The 20,596-nt window shown below is 43.7% G+C and overlaps 1 protein-coding gene across 7 annotated transcripts in view; it reads left to right on the top strand.

Annotated features, from left to right (window-relative positions):
- Window positions 1-5,959: 5,959 nt before the first annotated feature.
- The window catches only part of LOC133479147 (protein SOGA3-like), a 28,808-nt gene continuing 14,171 nt past the window's right edge, over window positions 5,960-20,596 (top strand). Inside the window, exons 1-11 of one of the 7 annotated variants that reach the window (XM_061775717.1) lie at window positions 5,960-6,049; window positions 6,660-7,588; window positions 8,686-8,910; window positions 9,001-9,159; window positions 9,625-9,693; window positions 10,135-10,454; window positions 12,586-12,745; window positions 12,848-12,917; window positions 13,090-13,636; window positions 13,722-13,851; window positions 14,489-14,701. In XM_061775717.1, the coding sequence (XP_061631701.1) occupies window positions 6,890-7,588; window positions 8,686-8,910; window positions 9,001-9,159; window positions 9,625-9,693; window positions 10,135-10,454; window positions 12,586-12,745; window positions 12,848-12,917; window positions 13,090-13,636; window positions 13,722-13,851; window positions 14,489-14,563 (2,454 nt within the window). In that variant the 5' untranslated portion in view covers window positions 5,960-6,049; window positions 6,660-6,889 and the 3' untranslated portion in view covers window positions 14,564-14,701. Of the gene's footprint in view, window positions 6,050-6,659; window positions 7,589-8,685; window positions 8,911-9,000; window positions 9,160-9,624; window positions 9,694-10,134; window positions 10,455-12,585; window positions 12,746-12,847; window positions 12,918-13,089; window positions 13,637-13,721; window positions 13,852-14,377; window positions 14,702-19,270; window positions 20,395-20,596 lie in introns of those variants that run through there. The other 6 variants (XM_061775718.1, XM_061775715.1, XM_061775716.1 and 3 more) reach the window with 6 other exon arrangements.

Genomic DNA, 20,596 nt, shown 5'->3' with positions numbered 1-20,596 from the left:
GAAAGCGTAGTGGAGGCTCGACTCAGGACAGAAGTGAGTATTTGCGAGCAACAGTATGGGTTCATACCTAGAAAGAGTACCAGAGATGCATTATTTGCCTTGAGGAAGTTGGTGGAAAAGTACAGACACTGGTCAGAAGGAGCTACATTATGTGTTTGTGGATCTAGAGAAAGCCTATGACAGAGTACCCAGAGAGGAACTGTGGTACTGCATGCGGAAGTCTGGAGTGGCAGAGAAGCATGTTAGAATAATACAGGACATGTACGAGGGCAGCCAAACAGCGGTGAGGTGTGCTGTAAGTGTGACACAGGAATTTAAGGTGGAGGTGGGACTGCATCAGCCCTTAGCCCTTTCCTGTTTGCAGTGGTGATGGATAGGCTGACAGATGAGGTTAGCAAGGGTGGAGGACTTTAAATACATGGGGTCAACAGTCCAGAGCAATGATAAGTGTGGTAAGGAAGTGAAGAAACGGGTCCAAGCAGGTTGGAACGGGTGGTGGAAGGTGTCAGGTGTGTTATGTGACAGAAGAGTCTCTGCTAGGATGAAGGGCAAAGTTTAGAAGATAGTGGTGAGGCAAGCGATGATGTATGGATTAGAGACAGTGGCACTGAAGAGACAACAGGAAGTAGAGCTGGATGTGGCGGAAATGAAGATGTTGAGGTTCACGCTAGGAGTGACCAGGTTGGATGAAATTAGAAATGAGCTCATCAGAGGGACAGCCAAGGTTAGATATTTTGGAGACAAAGTTAGAGAGAGCAGACTTCGATGTTTTGGACATGTCCAGAAGAGAGACAGCGAATATATTGGTAGAAGGGTGATGAGGATAGATCTGCCAGGCAAGAGAGCAAGAGGAAGACCAAAGAGAAGGTTGTTGGATGTCGTGAGGGAAGACATGAGGGCAGTTGGTGTTAGAGAGGAGGATGCAGGACATAGGCTTACATGGAAAAGGATGACACGCTGTGGCGACCCCTAACGGGACAAGCTGAAAGGAAAAGAAGAAGTCTTCCTCACTCTTCCTGGCAGAATTGTGTTAATTCAGCAAAACTGGGGAGTTTCGAGCATGAAGAGTCTTTTTAAGGTCATGCCACAGCATTTCAGTTGGATTCAAGTCGAGACTTTGACTAGGTCGGCCACTCCAAAACCTTTTTTTTTTTTAAGCGATGCAGAAGTTGACTTCTGTGTTTTGGATCATTGTCTGGCTCCAGAACACAAGTCTCCTTCAGCTTGAGGTCATAAACTGATGGCCGAACAGTCTACTTTCCGGTAAAGAGCAGAATTCATGGTTCCATCAATCACAGCAAGCCGTCCAGGTCCTGAATAAGAAGAGCAGCCCCAGACAATCGCACTACCACCATCATGTTTGACTGTTGGTATGGTGCCTTTTTCTGAAATGATGTGTTACATTTACATCAGATGTAACGAGACACACATCTTCAATAAAGTGACTCGTCCACAGATGATGCTCTTAAACGTTTGGGGAATCATTCAGATGTTGTTTTGTTTTGTTATTTTTTCTTTTGCAAAAGTAAGACAAGCCTTTATGTTCCTTTTGGCAGAAGTGGTTTTCGCCTTAGAACTCTGCCATGGATGTCATTCTTGCTGCAGTTTCTTCCTTTTTGTTGAATCATGAGTAGTGACTGAGGCAAGGGAGGCCTGCAGTTCTGTAGCTGTTGTCCTGGATTCCTTTGTGACCTCCTGGTTGAGTTGTCGCTGTGATCTTGGGGTCATTTCTTTAGGCTAGCCAGTCTTGGGAAGGTTCACCACTGTTCCATACTTTTGCCCTTTGTGGATAATGGCTCTCACCATGGTTGGCTGGAGACATAAAGCTTTAGAAATTGATTTGCAGTCCTTTCCAGACTGATAAATGCCAATTATTTTGTTTCTCATCTGTTCTTGAATTTCTTCAGATCACAGCTTTTTTAGATCCTTTGGCTGGCTTATTTTGTCGGACAGGTTCTATTGAAGTTATTGATTGAACTGGTCTGGAGGTAATCAGGCTTAGGTGTGGTCAGTGAAAATAAACTCAGCTTTCCAAAAAATGTGATTAGCCACTGTTAATTCATGCTTTGACAAGGGAGCAATTACTTTTTCTCACAGTGCCAGGTAGGTTTGAATAGTCTTTTCCATTAATAAATGATCACAATTTTAAAGCTGCATTTTATGTTTACTTGGGGTATATTTGTCTGATGTCTAATTTTTTTTGATGATCTTAAACATTGAAGTGGGGATATATGCAAAAAATATAAAACATTGAGGATGGGGCAATTACTTGTTCACAGCACTGTATATTACACTGTATATTAACTGATTCACAGCACTGAAAGTGAGTGTTGTTTCCTAACGGATGAGAATTCCAAACAATCACAAAGGTGAAAGTTTGAAAAACAATAAGAGCAGCACCTCTAAAATATGAATGTCAAAATGATGCATAAAGCACTGGATTCTTTTTTCGCCCGCTCTGACATAATTTAACAAAGGTTTCCATGGTAACTGTACACAGCAGCTGCTGGACCCTACCTACCCCCTCCTCTGGCTAAACTCCTCCCATGACCCCCCTTGGCCTCTTCCCTCCTTCCACTTCTCCTTGAACCAGCTGAGGTCTGTGTGCGTGTGTGTCTGTGTGTGTATTGGTGGAGGTCATATATGTGTGGTTGTGTTATTGGTTAACGTGTAATTTTATAAGCTATGCTTTAAAAGGAACTCCTTAAAAGGAATGTAATGAGTGGGAGTTTTCCTCGTGGTGGGACTGTATGTGTCTGGCCATCCTTTCTGAATTGTTTCAACAAATTTGACCTCTGCGTTTAGCTCACAGTTGTGAGCTTATAATACAAAATGAATGAATGTTAAATGATCTCTGACAGGGTCAAAGGTGTAAAATATTTTCAATTTCTATTCAACATTTTTGTTGGTTGTAAGGCAATGAATCGTATGACGCTTTAAAAAAAAAAAAAAAGGCACCATAAGGCCCCCCATTAATAATACACTGTGGCGACTCATAACAGCAGCCATCGCTTTGCACTTAAGACGTGTCGTTAATTGATGGCTGCAATATTTCATAATGGTCAACTGTGTTAAAGACAGTTTTAGAAATCCTTTATAGAAAATGACTACTTACTGATAAATGCTTATTAGTGAGGAGTGATCTTTTACAATGTTTTTTGAGATGAGGGCGAGGTGGCTTTATTTTAGAAATGAATAAATGCCTTACAGGGATGCACAGTGGTTTTGTGGTTAGTGGTCACAGTTCTGCGATTTGGGGTCAGAATCTCGGCTTTTGCCTTCCTCTGTAGAGTTTACATGTTCTCCCCATGTGTGAGACTTCCTCTCACAAATACATTCACTGTTATGATAATTGAAAACTAAATTGCCTATAGGTGTAAATGGGAGTGTGAATGGTTGTTTGTGTATATGTGCCCTGTGATTGACTGGTGACCAGTCCAGGGTCTCGCTCAAAATCAGCTGACATACGCTCCAGATCACCCATGACCCGAATGAGGATAAGCGGTTAGAAAATGGATGAATCAGTCCCATTTGTATTATATACTTTACAGTATGATAGTGAAGAGACTGAATATACCGAATACGTTTTTTTGAGCTAATTGTTTCTCACAATTGAGTATGTCTGGGTAAAATGTTTTTTTTGAAATCTCTAAACAGAAAACATTTCTGACGCTGTGATTTTGCAGATCTAGTACTTGACGTAGGAATAATAATAATAATGTTAAATATATTTTAGAAGTTATCATTTATTTGCTTAGCTTGCATTAGTATTATGGACGATTTTAGATGTCTCGCCTTCAAAAAGATGACTCAGCATCATCCGATGGAAGGGCGCCTGGACCAAGGACGTGATCGGATGTGGTCGGGGACGTGACAGGTGTTGGTCCAATGTTTTGTCCATCCATCCATCCATTTTCTGAGCCGCTTCTCCTCACTAGGGTCGCGGGCGTGCTGGAGCCTATCCCAGCTGTCATCGGGCAGGAGGCGGGGTACACCCTGAACTGGTTGCCAGCCAATCGCAGGGCACAGAAACAAACAACCATTCGTGCTCACAGTCATGCCTACGGGCAATTTAGAGTCTCCAATTAATGCATGTTTTTGGGATTTGGGAGGAAACCGGAGTGGCCGGAGAAAACCCACGCAGGCACGGGGAGAACATGCAAACTCCACACAGGCGGGGCCGGGGATTGAACCCGGGTCCTCAGAACTGTGAGGCTGACGCTCTAACCAGTCGGCCACCGTGCCGCCTGTTTAGAACATTATGTCTGGGAAAAACCCTCCTATTTTCAAATAAATGCAGGAGCGACGGGAGAGATTGGTTAGAGCGTGTTGAGAGACTGTGATCTGAACAATCTCCCATACGCCCTCCTCATGAGAAAAAGAAACCAGTGTCTTCATTCCTTTTGTGTCTATTTTTTATAATGTTGGGTAAGATAAATCCAACAAATAATAACAACAAAAATCTAACATAAATGCCACTGCTCATATCACAAAAAGAAAATAAATGACACTTTCAGTGATATGAAATAATAGATTAATATACGGATAAAGAAAGTCAAACATGTATTTTTTCTTGTTTGACAAAGACCTAAATTTGTATCTGGTCTGGCACACAGGAGTCTCTGTGATGCAGACATCTGCCACTTAATGCAGCCAAATGGGTTAATGGTCCTGGCGCATAAATACACAAGAAGGGTGAGGGTGGACTCTGTAAAAAAAAGGGGAGCCTGAATATCTATTGCCACACTGTAAGAAAATGCATCAATCCTGTCTCTAGCAGGCTTATAGCAACATGATGTCATTATAATGCAGCTAAAGCTAAACGCTGTGCCTGTAAAAACCTCTGACACAGTACTTTTTCTCCTTTACGCAGCAAGAGAGCATCTCCCTCTTTGTGCTATTTTGGAATTCTAATTTTTAAACAATGTGTCAATCGTCATTCGGTGCTTAAAAGGCTAAGAATCCAAGGCAAAATGATTATAGTCAGGTTCTGCAATTCAAAGGAGAATAAGGCCTTGTACCAGACACAATTGACACTCGAAATATGTTCAAATGTTCCTGAACATCAAGCAAATTCTTGCAGAAAGTAGTTGGCAGGCAGAAACGTCTTTCATATTACTCCCCTGACAGCATTACATAAGGCTCAGGCTTTAATTCCAAACACGGTATTTTAGTTGCATCAGGATTTTCTTGCGTTTAAAAGGTTTCTGCTCATTTAGTGCATTGGGGTTTGCATACAGCTTCTCATGCATGATTTCAGAATTGAAGTACCAAAGGACATTGTGAAAAATAACAATTACGGCCCACTTCTGTAAACAATTTCGTACTGTGAAGTATCTGTTTTTGACCTGGAGGGTCACGGTTCAAGTCTCACTGCAAACGAAAACAAGGAAACAAAGGGGGGAAAAAAGTTGTTAGACGCGACTCTGCTTCCTGCTTTTGAGCTGCCCTTGAGCAAGGCACAAAACTCACCCACTCCACTAGCTCAAGAAGTTCAGCACTGTTTGTATGGCCCTTCATGACATCTCCCTCTGCATGTAAGTTGAATTTGCCTTTTGGGATGATAATTAACATCCATCCAGCTGACTTTGGGTGAGAGGCGCTGTACGGACTGGTCACCAGCCATTCGCAGGGCACAACAAACAACCATTCACACCTAAGGACAATGGAAAGAATATTTCAATTGTGTATCTAAATAAGGTACATCATGAAAATGGTTTTGAAAACAATTTGGATATAGACACTCTTTTCCATCCTTGTGTAGAGCCATGCAAGCTGCTCTATTATTTATATTTAAAATATAAGGCAATAGCATTTACGATCATGATTGTTTAGAGAAACATTGTCAGTAAGTAATTGGAGGTGAAATGGCTGGAAAGAGCATGTGGCACGGTACGTTTCCCGTACAGTCCGCCAATGAGAGCTGCCCTCCCAGCGATGATGTAATGTCATGAATATGCAAATTGCCTGGCTGGTGGTTGGGAGGCTCTGGAGTCAGCATCCCGTCTGCCTTCTTCATCACCATTGAGCTTCAGCATCCGACTAAAAGGTAAGAAAAAGAACATTAGATGCTCTTCATCCTCCTATCTGATCAGATGGGTGACAACAAGGGTGTGACCACAACAAAAAGGGTACATTTGACTGTGGTTGACATGATTAGGCTGTCTGGCCTCCACCGTTGGTTTACTGTTGCCTTTCACAATAGGTCATCTTAAAGATACTGTAGGATAAAACCACTATACGCTGGTTTTGCTTTTTTGGAGTACGAGAGTATAATGTAATACCATTTCAGTTTGAGAATCATCGCTATTTCATGGTTGAACTGGTCATAATAAAATGTTTGAACTGTGAAAATGAGGGAGAATATCGTGTTGTCAACCAGTGATACTTATTTATTTTTTTAAGCTCATTCTCATGCACTAGTTAATAGTGAGTCATCGAGCATGTTGGGAAAAAGGAGATGATGGCTGACAGGAAACGGTTGGTGGAGCCCGGCCCATCTTCATTTTATTCAGGATGATAACATTTGACATCTGATGATTATTTGTCCTGTATGTTAGGCCAGCTTGAATAGCCTGTGACTTTGTCTGGTTTTTTTTTTTTCCCCCTGATGCACGCCCTCTACGCCCCAACTGGTTGTCTAATTGGCTGAGCTGCAGCTGATCCCACATGCACCCCATCAAACTGAGACTGAATGGCCCATCGCTTGTCTCTGCAGGGCGTCATCGACAATGCCCCATGTGCCTGCATGCGCCGTGTTTAAGAGAAAAAAGGGAGCTTACCTATGTATTCGGTGCGAGGCTGAAGGGTGGTGTTGTGTTACAGCTGCAGCCTGCAAGGTTAGGGCTATGGATGTTGTCGAGGAGGAGCTGAGCCTCTCACACGCACCATGATGCAGCCGTCATCCTCCTCCGAGGCGCCGAGGCAGGCGGACAATAGCAGCCGGAAGCAGCAGCGTACCTCCTCCCCCGCCGGCCTGAAAGCGACAAAGCACCTCGCCTCAAAACCGGCGGCGCAGGGTGCAGGGGCAGGGAGAAGCTGCCGAGGTCATTCCCCCGTCTCATCGGGCAGGGAGCGGCAGGCCGGAGGCGCTCAAGCATACAAAGGCGCGGCCGCTATTCAGGTTGCCGGTGCTGAAAGCCCCACGCTGAGCCGGGCGGCGCCAGACAGAGGTGGCACCCAGACATCTGATGACTCCCCCCCGCGCCTGTGCCCCGATGCCTCCTCCCCCTCCAGAGCCGATCCGAACAGAGTTGTGTCAGATCAGCCCTGCGCAAGCAAATCCCCCAAATTGAGGAGTAAAAACCAGAAAGGAGGGGACGCCTCTGCAGCGAGTAAGAACAGCTCCAAAAGCGCAGTGGGCTGCGGACCTGGCTTCTGGAAGGAGGGGTGCTTACAATCCGAGCTGATTCAGTTCCACCTGAATAAAAGCTTAGGGAAGAAGGGAACAAAGATGCAGGCCAAACCGGCATCTCCCCCTGCCTTGGAGCTGTCCCCTGAGCCTGAGCCCCAACAACGAGGCCCCCCACAACCCCAGACACTCCTGGAGGAGGTGGAACGGCTTGAGGATGAAAACGATGATCTTAAGGTAAATTCTATACACATCTTACAACTCATGCATGTAGTCTGCAGCGTCACACACCTGTTGTACTTCCATTTGCTGCATTTTATTAACCGTGGTGGCGAGTGGTGCATTTGGTACCTGGGCCTTCAGTGGGGACTGACCCAACTTAATGCACCTCTTATGAGCATGTCTGTGTGGATCGGATATCATGTTGCAACAATTCTCCACCAAAATGTAACAGTAGGCAACCGTGCCATGTACATCATCTGTAGCAGCCGAGAAAGAACAAATATATATAATAACATGACAAAAACATTACAAAATGAAATAAAGACCTCATAGTCACCAGAGATGCTAGTTAGTGAATGTATTAATGTGTGCAGATCGCTAAGGAAGTGTTATGCTAATTTGGCTTTCTCTGACCAACCATTCAGTGGATGAAAAAAAATGCTGTCCCTATTTTGGGCGGCCTAGCTGGTGCTCTAAGGCGAATTTGAAATCTAAATGAAAAAACAAACCAACCAAATAACGGTGCCATTGCCACGCCTTTTTAGTTGCTGCCCCAGAATTGTGGCATGAGCTGCCTCTGCACCTTACGCAGGTCCGTTCATTTAAATCCTCTGTTTAAATGCACTATTTTTCTTCATTGGCTTAGTTTTAGATGTTAAATTTTATTTATTTATTTTTTTTGGTTTGATTTTTTTTTTTCTTTTTTATAGTTTTTTTTTTAAATAGTTAATTTCACATGACAGTATAATTTTTTGCTATTCTTTGTTGTTTTAACCTCACTGCTGTGTACAGCAGTTTGGTCAACTGTGTTGTTTTGAAAGTGTTATTATTAAGGTTGGCTTGGATTGGATATATTTTAAATTATATCAGAAAGCACGACTGATTCTTAAGGCTCAGCCTGGGCAGATTACACTGGCATGGCAGCACATAGAGGCTGATATGTGATTGGACAAAATATTGAACATCCGCATATACATACTGGAAGCAGCGTAAACAAGGGAAGCGCCACGAAATGAAGACAATAGATTGTTTGGGATAAATTTATACAATTTCATTCTTGAGCCTATTCAATCATAGCCTAACATCTGGCTATTTGTTTCAATGTTTGCAAGACTGAAGTTGAGGAAATGCGAGCAGAGATGGATGAGATGCGGGACACCTTCTATGAGGAAGATGCCTGCCAGCTGCACGACGTGCGCAGAGAGCTAGAGAGAGCCAACAAGAATTGTCGAATACTCCAATATCGCCTGAAGAAGGCCGAGAGAAAAAGGATGCGCTTCACAGAGACTGGCCAAGTGGATGGAGAGATGCTCAGAAGTCTTGAGCAAGACCTGAAGGTAACGTTAACATGCACCGATTGTCAGTCATTTAGGTTCTACGTAGTCGATGTGCCTTAAGCATGCATTGTATGCTTTCCCACTAATCAGGTGGCAAAGGATGTGTCTGTGCGTTTGCACCATGAGCTGGAGAACGTGGAGGAGAAGAGGACAAGGACAGAAGAGGAGAATGAGAAGTTAAGGCAGCAATTGATAGAAGTGGAGGTCACCAAACAAGCTCTTCAGAATGAGCTACAGAAAGCAAAAGAGGTGAGGAGGCAAAAGCAACCTGTGCTTAGTGAGCTGAATACAAATGAGGGGTTTAAAGGTTCATGGTAGTGAAATACGCTTGTATTAAATGTCACCTACAAACAAAAGTGTACTGAATGCAGGAATTATTTCATAGCACCTGATATGTTTTTATTAAAAAGCACATAAAGTTATTGTTATTGTTCTTATAAGCCCAAATGTAGAATTGCAATACCTGTGCAGCCCAGCAATGTTATTTATAAAATATAGGGTTTATCAATGCCCCTAGGGATATATTTCTGGGTTTTTTTCTTTCTTTTTTTTCCCTCTCGAATATGGACCGCTCTGTTTGCCAATGTCTGTCCTCCAAGTGATAGAAATCGCTGCTGGCAGCTGAAATAGCAACGGCAGAAGATGATGATGATTTATAATGATGATGATGATGATGATTATTATTCTGAAGATGTAAGCTCTGTTTCCCTTCAGCGCTCACTGAAAAGAAAAGGAAGCAAGGATATCCAGAAAGAGAGAAAGGCTCAGCAGACCCCAACTGAGGTGAGACAGTCAGTTTTGGCTACATGCTACCACTTCCGTATAATATATTTTGTCCATGTAATCACTTTAATTAACTGCATTGCTCATATTGAACTGAGCATCCGACCCGAAGTTTTGTTCCTGTTTTAGTTTCCGGTTCTATGGTTATCATCACTATTTTACCCTTCTGTGATGGCTTCACACCCACAAAAAAAAATAAAACTAAAAAAACCATTACAAATAAGTTAAAGCTTATTAAACTTCAAGCTACAGTATATAACTTTTGGGCAAGTCAACTTTTGGGAGGTTCAACTACAACATTAGATATATTAGTGAACTACTTACATGCATACAGTGCGTATCTAGAAAGGGCATTGTAATATGGGCAGGAGTAACAAAATCATAAATATATGCTTCTTTTCATATAAATCACTCAAAGTAAATCACCCTCCCATTTCATAGGAAGAAAATGACGATCTGAAATGCCAATTGGCCTTCATCAAAGAGGAGGCTGTCTTAATGAGGAAAAAGATGGCAAAGATAGACAAGGAGAAGGACCGCCTGGAGCAGGAGCTGCAGAAGTACCGCTCCTTCTACGGGGACGTGGACAGCCCGCTGCCCAAAGGCGAAGCTGGGGGTCCCCCAACCACGCGTGAATCTGAACTGAAGCTCCGCTTGCGGCTGGTTGAGGAGGAGGCCAACATCCTGGGGAGGAAGATTGTAGAGTTGGAGGTGGAGAACAGGGGACTGAAGGCTGAGTTGGATGACATGAGGGAGGACAGGTGATCAATCATCATGAAATCATTATATTGTCTACATCAGGGATTGGCAAGCTCAGGGGCCATATTTGATTTTTAAAATGGACATAAGGGCCAAAAGCATGCATGTAATATTAATTGAGGACTCTAAATCATCCTTAGGTGTGAATGGGAGTGAGAATGGTTGTTTGTCTATATGTGCCCTGCAATTGGCTGGCGACCAGTCTAGGGTGTAAACCGCATAACACCCAAAATCAGCTGGGATAGGTTCTGGTGGACCAGTGACCCTGGTGAGGAGAAGCGGTATAGAATTTTTTTCACTCTTTGTATATGGTTAATTTTTTTCCTCATTAATGTACACACAGCACCCCATATTGACAGGGGGAAAAAAACAGAATTGTTGAAATTTTTGCAGATTTATTACAAAAGAAAAACTGAAATATCACACAGCCATAAGTATTCAGACCCTTTGCTGTGACACTTATCTATTTAACTCGGGTGCTGTCCATTTCTTCTGATCATCCTTGAGATGTTTATACACCTTCATTGGAGTCCAGCTGTGTTTGATTATACTGATTGGATTTGATGAGGAAAGCCACACACCTGTCTATATAAGACCTTACAGCTCAGAGTGCATGTCAGAGGAAATGAGAATCATGAGGTCAAAGGAACTGCCTGAAGAGCTCAAGAAACAGAATTGGGGCAAGGCACAGATCTGGCCAAGGTTACAAAAAAATGTCTGCTGCACTTAAGGTTCTTAAGAGCACAGTGGCCTTCATAATCCTTAAATGGAAGATGTTTGGGAAGACCAGAACCCTTCCTAGAGCTGGCCATCTGGCCAAACTGAGCAATTGGGGGAGAAGAGCCTTGGTGAGAGAGGTAAAGAAGAACCGAAAGATCACTGTGGCTGAGCTCCTGAGATGCAGTTGGGAGGTGGGCAAAAGTTCTAGAAAGTCAGCCATCAATGCAGCCCTCCAACCAGTCTTCATGACAGAGTGGCCCGACAGAAGACTTTCCTCAGTGCAAGACACATGAAAGCCCGCATGGAGTTTGCTAAAAAAACACCTGAAGGACTCCAAGATGGTGAGAAATAAGATTCTCTGGTCTGATGAGACCAAGATAGAAATTGTTGGCCTTAATTCTAAGTGGCATGTGTGGAGAAAACCAGGCACTGCTCATCACCCGTCCAATACAGTCCCAACAGTGAAGCATGGTGGTGGCAGCATCATGCTGTGGGGGTGTTTTTCAGCTGCAGGGAGACAGGGTTGCAATTGAATAAAAGAAGAATGCGGCCAAGTACAGCTATATCCTGGACGAAAACCTTCTCCAGAGTGGTCAGAACCTCAGACTGGGCCGATGGTTCACCTTCAAAAAAGACAATGACCCTAAGCACACAGCTAAAATACCGAAGGAGTGGCTTCAGAACAACTCCGTGACTGTTCTTGAATGGCCCAGCCCGAGCCCTGACTTAAACCCAATTGTACATCTCTGGAAAGACCTGAAAATGGCTGCCCACCAACATTCACCATCCAACCTGACAGAACTGGAGAGGATCTGCAAGGAGGAATGGCAGAGGATCCCCAAATCCAGGTGTGAAAAACTTGGATCATTCCCAAAAAGACTCATAGATGTATTAGCTCAAAAGGGTGCTTCTACTAAATACTGAGCAAAGGGTCTGAATACTTATGGCTGTGTGATATTTCAGTTTTTCTTTTTGAATAAAGCTGCAAAATTTTAACAATTCTGTTTTTTATCTGTCAATATGGAGTGCTGTGTGTACATTAATGTGGAAAAAAATTAACTTAAATGTTTGTAGCTAATGGCTGCAATATAAAAAAGTGAAAAATTTAAGGGGGTGTGAATACTATATTCTATCTATGTATCAACAATAAGTCAATCCACCAATTATTTAATTAGGTAAATGAATAAAAATGAAATAAATACACAAACAAATATTTTCAGGAAAAAAGTGGCCAAATTAATGCAGCGATTAAGACAGGACTCTTGAAAATGTAAATGTTTGGTAGGCCGGATTAAATTATGGAGCAGGCTATATGTGGCCCACGGGCAATACTTTGCTGATCCCTGGTTCATAGCGTAATACGTGATTGGGACCGTGTGTGGACACATGCCAATGCTCATTGTCCTCTCCTAGTCTGGTGGCCGCAGGAGTGGATGGTGATGACCGTGGAGGTCAGCAGTGCAGAGAGCAGGGTGAGGCACTCTCCGAGCTGAGGCAGCAGCTGCAGCTGGTGGAGGATGAAGCAGAACTTCTGCGCAGGAATTTAGCGGATGTGGAGGAAGAAAACAAAAAGGTAGTTAATCAGTAGATATCCCCAAAAAGATGAAATCGGACCAAAGGGTGCGGGCTGTGCATCTTTTAACATGGGACTATTTTTTTCCCACTTCATGTTTAGGTGACAACTGAGCTGAACAAGCTCAAATACAAGGCTGGCTCCCATGAAGGCGGCTCAAGACACGGAGGAGGTTTGTTTTGCCTTATTTTCCAGTCACTAACAAGCAGCTGCAAAGCAGAACAACGACCATAAATGTGTGTCTGATGGAAAATGTGTGTCATAAGGCTTCCAGGTGGAGCACATTAAAGTCTCATTTGCGGAGGTGTCCCACTTTTCACTGTTGGCTTGTTTCGACATCCCAGGAGGAACTGACCTTGCTAAAATGGAGGCCCTCCAGGAGGAGCTTAAGGCAGCCCGTCTGCAGATCAATGAACTGAGCGGCAAAGTGATGCAGCTCCAGTATGAGAACCGTGTGCTGCTGTCTAACATGCAGCGTTATGACCTGGCTTCACACCTGGGCATACGAGGCAGTCCTCGGGACAGTGACGCAGAGAGTGACGGAGGGCGGGACGATGACACCCCCTCAGCCTCAGCCTCCTCACCTCGCCTCCTGCCACCCCACCGTAAACGGGAGGGCCCAGTTGGAGGCGAGAGTGACTCGGATGAGGTGAGGAACATCCGCTGCCTTACCCCGACGCGCTCCCTCTACTCACCTGTGGAGAGCCGTTTTTTATCCAGAAGCCTGAAGGACCGGCAGCAGATGATAGACATCCGAATCGAGGCCGAAAGGCTGGGCCGCACCATCGACAGGCTTATTGCTGACACCAGCACCATCATTGCTGAGGCTCGTGTTTACGTCACAAATGGTGAGCTGTTTGCTAGGCTGGATGACGAAGATGAAGGTGGCAGGTATGTATCAAATGTATGAGGTCATAAGTGACTCTTCTTGATGCCTTGGACTGCAATTAAAGAACGCACATCTCTTGCTTTGCAGGATCCGAGAACATGAGCTGCTATATCGTATCAATGCGCAGATGAAAGCCTTCAGAAAGGAGCTGCAGGGCTTCATTGACCGGTTGGATGTTCCAAAACAAGATGACAAACAACCAGAGGAACCTCTATCTGTAAGCGCAATTCAGTACACACAGTACTGTGCAAGAGTCTTAAGCCACCATTACTGTAGATTTTGTATTAATCAACCTCTTTATTTCAGGACCTGGAAGACTCATCTTTTACGTTTTTGACGTGTCTATATAGCACGTCTTGTACGAACACTACCGCACTATTCACTATTTACACTACATATGTCTGAAATAAATGCATTCCCCTGAACCTTGAGAACACAATCAGAAAATACAACCAGAAAAATTAGCTTACGGAGGCTTCGGTGAGTTCTTCATTTCACGTCACACTTGACCAACTTTCCTCTCTTAAACCAAAATGGAATGAAGCCCTTATTAATGTCATTGCAACACACACAATTTACAGTTTTCCCATGTCAAAATCATCAATGTAAAAAAAAAGGTTGTTACAGCAGGGCAGTAGCCTTTCTCACAGAAGTGAAAATGATCACTGTTGTCTAATGCACGTCTCTTATGCTAACTCTTTGTCTAATTTCTCCTTCTCCCCCTTTTTATTTCACTCATCAAGATGTTTCAACCTATTATTTTGCTGATCCTCATTCTTGTTCTGTTTTCCTCACTCTCTTATGCCACCATTTTTAAACTTGTGTTTCTTTTCACTCTTTTCTTTGTTCTGTAGGTGTCACATATGCCATGTTGTACATCTTTGTCTATTTTTTATTTATTCTTTTTCCCATGTAGTCCTTCATTTTAATTCTGTTATATTTAACACAAGGTCACTCAAGGTACAGGACATTATCATTTTACAAGCACGACCCAAGCCATTCATCGCTTCAGATCCTTTCAACTTCTAAGGGAGACCAAACACCTTGGGGAGATAGTGAAGAACTAGGTGAGTATGCAACACATTTTCAGATTGATTGAAATGTATTAGTTGTATAATTAGAGAACTTTTCTGGGCTGTGTGGGCATGCACTGGTGCGTTTAATGCAAATGTTGCTTCAGCTTTTTTGCACTAATTCAACTGAGTTAACAATTACCATACAGTGGTATGAAGAAGTGTTTAATACAAATGTTGCTTCAGCTTTTTTGCACTAATTCAACTGAGTTAACAATTACCATACAGTGGTATGAAGAAGTGTTTGCCCCCTTCCTCACTTCTTATTTTTTTGCATGCTTGTAACACTTAAATGTTTCCCATCATCAAACAAATTTACATATTGGTTAACAACAACACAAGTAAACAGAAAACGCAGTTTTAAAGTGGTTTTTATTATTAAGGGAGAAAAAAACTATGTGAAAAGTGATTGCCCCCCCCCCCCCACCTTAAAACACAACTTAACCGTGCTTTATCATGCCTGAGTTCAATTTCGTCAGCCACACCCAGGTCTGATACTACCACACCTGTTGTCAATCAAGAAATCCCTAAAATAGGACCTGCCTGACAAAGTGAAGTAGACCAAAAGATCATAAAAAGCTAGACATCATGCCAGAAAGAAAGTAATTGAGATGCATCAGTGTGGAAAATGTTATAAAGCCATTTCTAAAGCTTTGGTAGTCCAGCGAAACACAGTGAGAGCCATTATATACAAACGACGAAAACATAAAACAGTGGTGAACCTTCCCAGGAGTGGTGAGCCGAACAAAATTACCCCAAGAGTGCAGTGGCGACTCATCCAAGAGGTCGCAAAAGACCCCACAACAACATCCAAAGAGCTGCAGGCCTCACTTGCTTCAATCAAGGTCAGTGTTCATGACTTCAACATAAGAAAGAGACTGGGCAAAAATGGCCTGCATGGCAGAGTTCCAAGCCAAAAACTACTGCTGAGAAAAAAGAACATTAAAGCTTGTCTCAATTTTGCCGGAAAACATCTTGATGATCCCAAAGACTTTTGGGAAAACACTGTGTGGTATGACGAGACAAAAGTGGAACATTTTGGAAGGTGTGTTACCTATTACATCTGGGGTAAAAGTAACACCGCATTTCAGAAAAAGAACATCATGCCAACAGTAAAATATGGTGGTGGTAGTGTGATGGCCTGGGGCTGTTTTGCTATTTCAGGACCTGGAAGACTTACTGTAATAAACAGAACCATAACTTCTGCTGCCTACCAGGAAATCCTGAAGGAGAACGTCTGGTCATCTGTACGTGACCTCAAGCTGAAACAAACTTGAGTTCTGCAGCAGGACAATGATCCAAAACACACAAGCAAGTCCACCTCTAAATGGCTGAAGAAAAACTAAATGAAGCCTTTGGTCTTCATTTAGTTTTAGCCTAGTCATTTAGCCTAGTCAAAGTCCTGACCTGAATCCTACTGAGATGGTGTGGCATGACCTTACAAAGGCGGTTCATGCTAAAAAAAACCTCCAATGTGGTTGAATTAGAACAATTCTGCAAAGATGAGTGGGTCACAATTCCTCCACAGTGCTGTAAGAGACTCACTGTAAGTTATCACAAATGCTTGATTGCAGTTGTTCCTGGTAAAGGTGGCCCAACCAGTTATTAGGATTAGGGGGCAATCACTTTTTCACACAGGGCTATGTAGGTTTAGATTTTTTTCATCCCTTAATAATAAAAACCTTCATTTAAAAACTGCATTTTGTGTTTCCTTTTTATCTTTGACAACAATTTTAAATCATTTGAGGATGGGAAATATTTAAATGTGACAAATATACAATAAAAAAAATCAGGAAGGAGGCTAACACTTTTTCACACCACTCTAAACAGAATATGAAATTATTTCCATTGGTTCTCATAGCTTTATTCAGTGAGAAAAATATACCCAAAATACCATTATGGGTACGGCAGCTTGTCACTGGGTTGGTACCCTCAAATATACTACATGTGTAAATTTGTTTATATTTACATCTTGGGACCATACAACACCTTATTTTCCCTGGAAAGGAACATACATTTACAGCAGTGTTTTGGGACTCAAATAATAGGATTTATATGCATTACAACTGTGCAGATTGTCTCCATAAGGACATACATTAACTGGTACTGCACGACTATAAGCTGTGCATTTTAGTTGTGCTGTAATTCTCAAGGGCAATTGACTCAGTTGTGCACAGTATTAATTGAGTTCTCGTAGACATCAGCAATGATATGTACTGTATATGCAGTAGGTTTAAAATAAAATGTCAGATCTAAAGATATATTATATATTTAACCAAAAGATCTGAGGACCAGTGATTTGTGGAACACAGTTTAAAACAAGAACATCTTCAATAACAGAACAATCTGTCTGTCCGTCCATCCATCCATCCTTCCATTTTCTTCCGCTTATCCAAGGTTCCGTCGCAGGGGCAGTAGCTTTAGCAGGGAAGCCCAGACTTCCCTCTCCCCAGCCACTTCGTCCAGCTCTTTCCGGGGGATCGCATGGCATTCCCAGGCCAGCCGGGAGACAGGGTCTCTCCAGCGTGTCCTGGGTCATCCCCAAGGCCTCCTCTTGGTTGGATGTGCCTGGAAAAACCTCACCACGGAGGCGTCCGGGGGATCCTAATCAGATGCCAGTTCATTTGGCTCCTCTCGATGCGGAGGAGAAGCTGCTTGACTCTTAGCCCTTCCCAGATGACCGAACTTCTCACCCTATCTCTAAGCGAGAGCCTGGACACCCTGCGGAGGAAACTCATTTCGGCCACTTGTATCTGCGATCTTGTTCTTTCGGTCACAAACCACAGCTCGTAACAATAGGTGAGGGTAGGAACGTAGATTGACCGGTAAATAGAGAGCTTTGCCTTCACCATGACAGACTGATACAAAGTCTGCATCACTGCAGATGCTGCACCGATCCGCCTGTCGATCTACCTCTCCATTCTTCTCTCACTCGTGAACAAGAACCCAAGATACTTGAACTCCTCCACTTGGACCGGGAACACATTCCCGACCTTGAGAGTGCACTACACCCTTTTTGAATGATTGATTCTCCTACCAAACGCTTCACTTTCAGCTGCAAATCGGCTTGATGAAGCCATCAGAACCACATCATCTGTAAAAAGCTTAGACACAATGCTGACGCCACCAAACCGGACCCCTCAAAACCTGGCTGCGCCTAGAAATTCTGTCCATAAAAGTAATGAACAGAATCGGTGACAAAGGGCAGCCTTGGCGGAGTCCAACCCTCACCAGAAACGAGTCCGACTTACTGCCGGCAATGCGAACCAAACTCTGACACCGGTCGTACAGGGACCGAACAACCCTTATTAGGGGCTCCGGTACCCAATATTCCTGGAGCACCCTCCACAGTACTCCTTGAGGGACACGCATTCTCCAAGTCCACAAAACACATGTAGACTGGTTGGGCGAACTCTCATGCACACTTCTGAGGGTGTAGAACTGGTCCACTGTTCCACGGCCAGGACGAAAACCACACTGCTCCTCCTGGAACTGAGAATCGACTTCCAAATGGACCCTCCTCTCCAGAACCCCTGAATAGACCTCACCGGGGAGGCTGAGGAGTGTGATTTCCCCTGTAGTTGGAACACACACTCTGGTCTCCCTTCTTAAAAAGGGGGACTACCACCCCAGTCTGCCAATCCAGAGGCACTGTCCCTGATGTCCATGCGATGTTGTAGAAGCGTCCCAGGCAGAACAGCCCCACAACATACAATACCTGTGTGGGTTTTCTCCGGGCACTCCGGTTTCCTCCCACATCCCAAAAACATGCATGGCAGGTTAAGTGAAGACTCTAAGTTGTACGTAGGTATGAATGTGAGTGTCAATGGTTGTTTGTTTATTTGTGCCCTGCGATTGGCTGGCGACCAGTTCAGGGTGTAACCCGCCTATCGCCCGAAGATAGCTGGGATAGGCTCCAGCACGCCCTCGATCCTTGTAATGACAAAGCGGTGAAGAAAATGGATGGATGGAAAATATACCGTACATAATCAGTGCAGGGGCTGGAGTACTCACAGACAATCTGGCAGCCACAGGGAGGGCATGCAAACATCACACATCATCTCTCGACTGTGAGGCAGATGTGTTAAGCACTAAATCACATTCTGCCTATAAACAGAAACAGCAGTTCCCAAAAAGGAGCACATTCTTTTAGATTAAATATCATTTTATGATATGAAAACTTAGTTTTGATACCTTTTAGTAAAGCTCCTTATATAACAAGAACGAGAAGGGGTTGGGGGGGCTTTAAACTACGCCTTCATTGGTTTAGTTTCTGATTCAAGTAAGATCATTAGCCTACAAACTACAGTTTGCATCTGTAAATGTATGTGTGTGCCTGAGAGAGAGAGAGAGAGAGAGAGAGAGAGAGAGAGAGGGGGGGGGGGGGGGGGGGAGAGAATTTATTTCTGCGAATGACAGCATGATTCCAGCTGTGGGAAGTCCCTCTCCAGTTGTTTTTAACTAAGCCTCAACATTCTGTTACTACACTTCATGCCTGCAACAGAGACAAGGTAAGGGTCTATTTAGCCACATTTCTGGTGCTTTTTCGAGGGTTAATGTTTTACAACAGAGGAACAAATTACAAGTTGTATACGTACAGCGAATATGCTTTGTTGACATTGGCAGATTTTCAACACACTGTGGCCACTTGAGGCTTAATGCACGCTTGTGTTTGTGTGTTTTGTTAGAACACCTTATTAGCATGTAGCTAATTGGTCCGTTGCCATGGAGACAGCGTCAGGTGGCGCTTATAAGAGTACCTTGGCATTGATTGATGGCAGAAATCTCTTCCAGACTCCTAAGTGGTGTTTGGAAAGCAAACTCATGGTTACACTGGGTAAAAATACTCCCGCTCTCCCATACTTACATGAGGGCTCCATGATATTTTTGGCACTTCTCCTATTGAAGTGGTGGAGTGGTCACTGGCCGCCTGTCCTCGCCCGCGCCTTCATTTCTAGCAAAGTGACAAGTCCGAGTGCACGCATAGTCACCAGAGCAACACATGACATTGGCACCACGATGAAGACTGAATCTTGGTTCTGTTGAGACATGAAGTGGACCATGAAATCCTGCACGAGGACTGCTGCACAAGGAGCTGCTGCCTGGCCCTCAGGGGATTTGGCCAGGTGTGAATAATTGGACCATTTATATTGCGTTAAAACACTCAGTGGTTGTAAATATAAGTCAATGTGCATAAGGACGCTTGTTTTTTCAATTTTCATTTCAGCATGTTCACATACCTAATAGTTTAATTTCAATTTGGCTGTGTCGGAGCCATGTGGAGTGCGCTTCTAAATGGATCAGGGCTGCACAATGGGGGCGGCGCAGCCGGGGGCTACGTCCCGTCTCAGGGATGGGAGTTTGTGCCGTGCACCGGATTGGAGAGGACAGAAAAAGGGAAAGGCAAAAACCGCAGCCCGCTGAGGAGGATCTCCTCCCCGCCCGCCGTTTTCAATCATATCTACGAGCCACAGTGCGACGGCTTGCCAGGTGGAGGTGAAGGTGGCACAAGGACAAAGCTCGAATTCCTCAAAGGACAAATGTCATCTGTTGGCCCTGAATCCCAGCAGCAGCAACATGCGCGGCTAAAAAAGAAATTTGAGGATCTGAAAAAGCGGCATGTGCAGGATAAAGAGGACTGGATGCGGGAGAAGGAGTCGCTGCTAAGAGAAGTGGCTGACATCCAAGTAACTGCAATAGTACAAGTATCAGTATAGCTCAGAAAACATTTGTAATTCATTGATTTCTGTACCTCAATATTGTCTCTCACCTTAGTGCTATGTAATTAGTTACAGTGTCGGTGCTAGAGAAGAGCTGTCACTGTCAAATATTTTTAGATCAATTATTCTATTGATTATTCCATCCATTAATCAAATAATTGGATTATGA

This window comes from Phyllopteryx taeniolatus, chromosome 6, assembly GCF_024500385.1.
Source record: "Phyllopteryx taeniolatus isolate TA_2022b chromosome 6, UOR_Ptae_1.2, whole genome shotgun sequence".
Taxonomy (NCBI): domain Eukaryota; kingdom Metazoa; phylum Chordata; class Actinopteri; order Syngnathiformes; family Syngnathidae; genus Phyllopteryx; species Phyllopteryx taeniolatus.
Note: the sequence above shows the minus strand (reverse complement) of the source record. Positions and strands in the feature narration are given on the sequence as shown.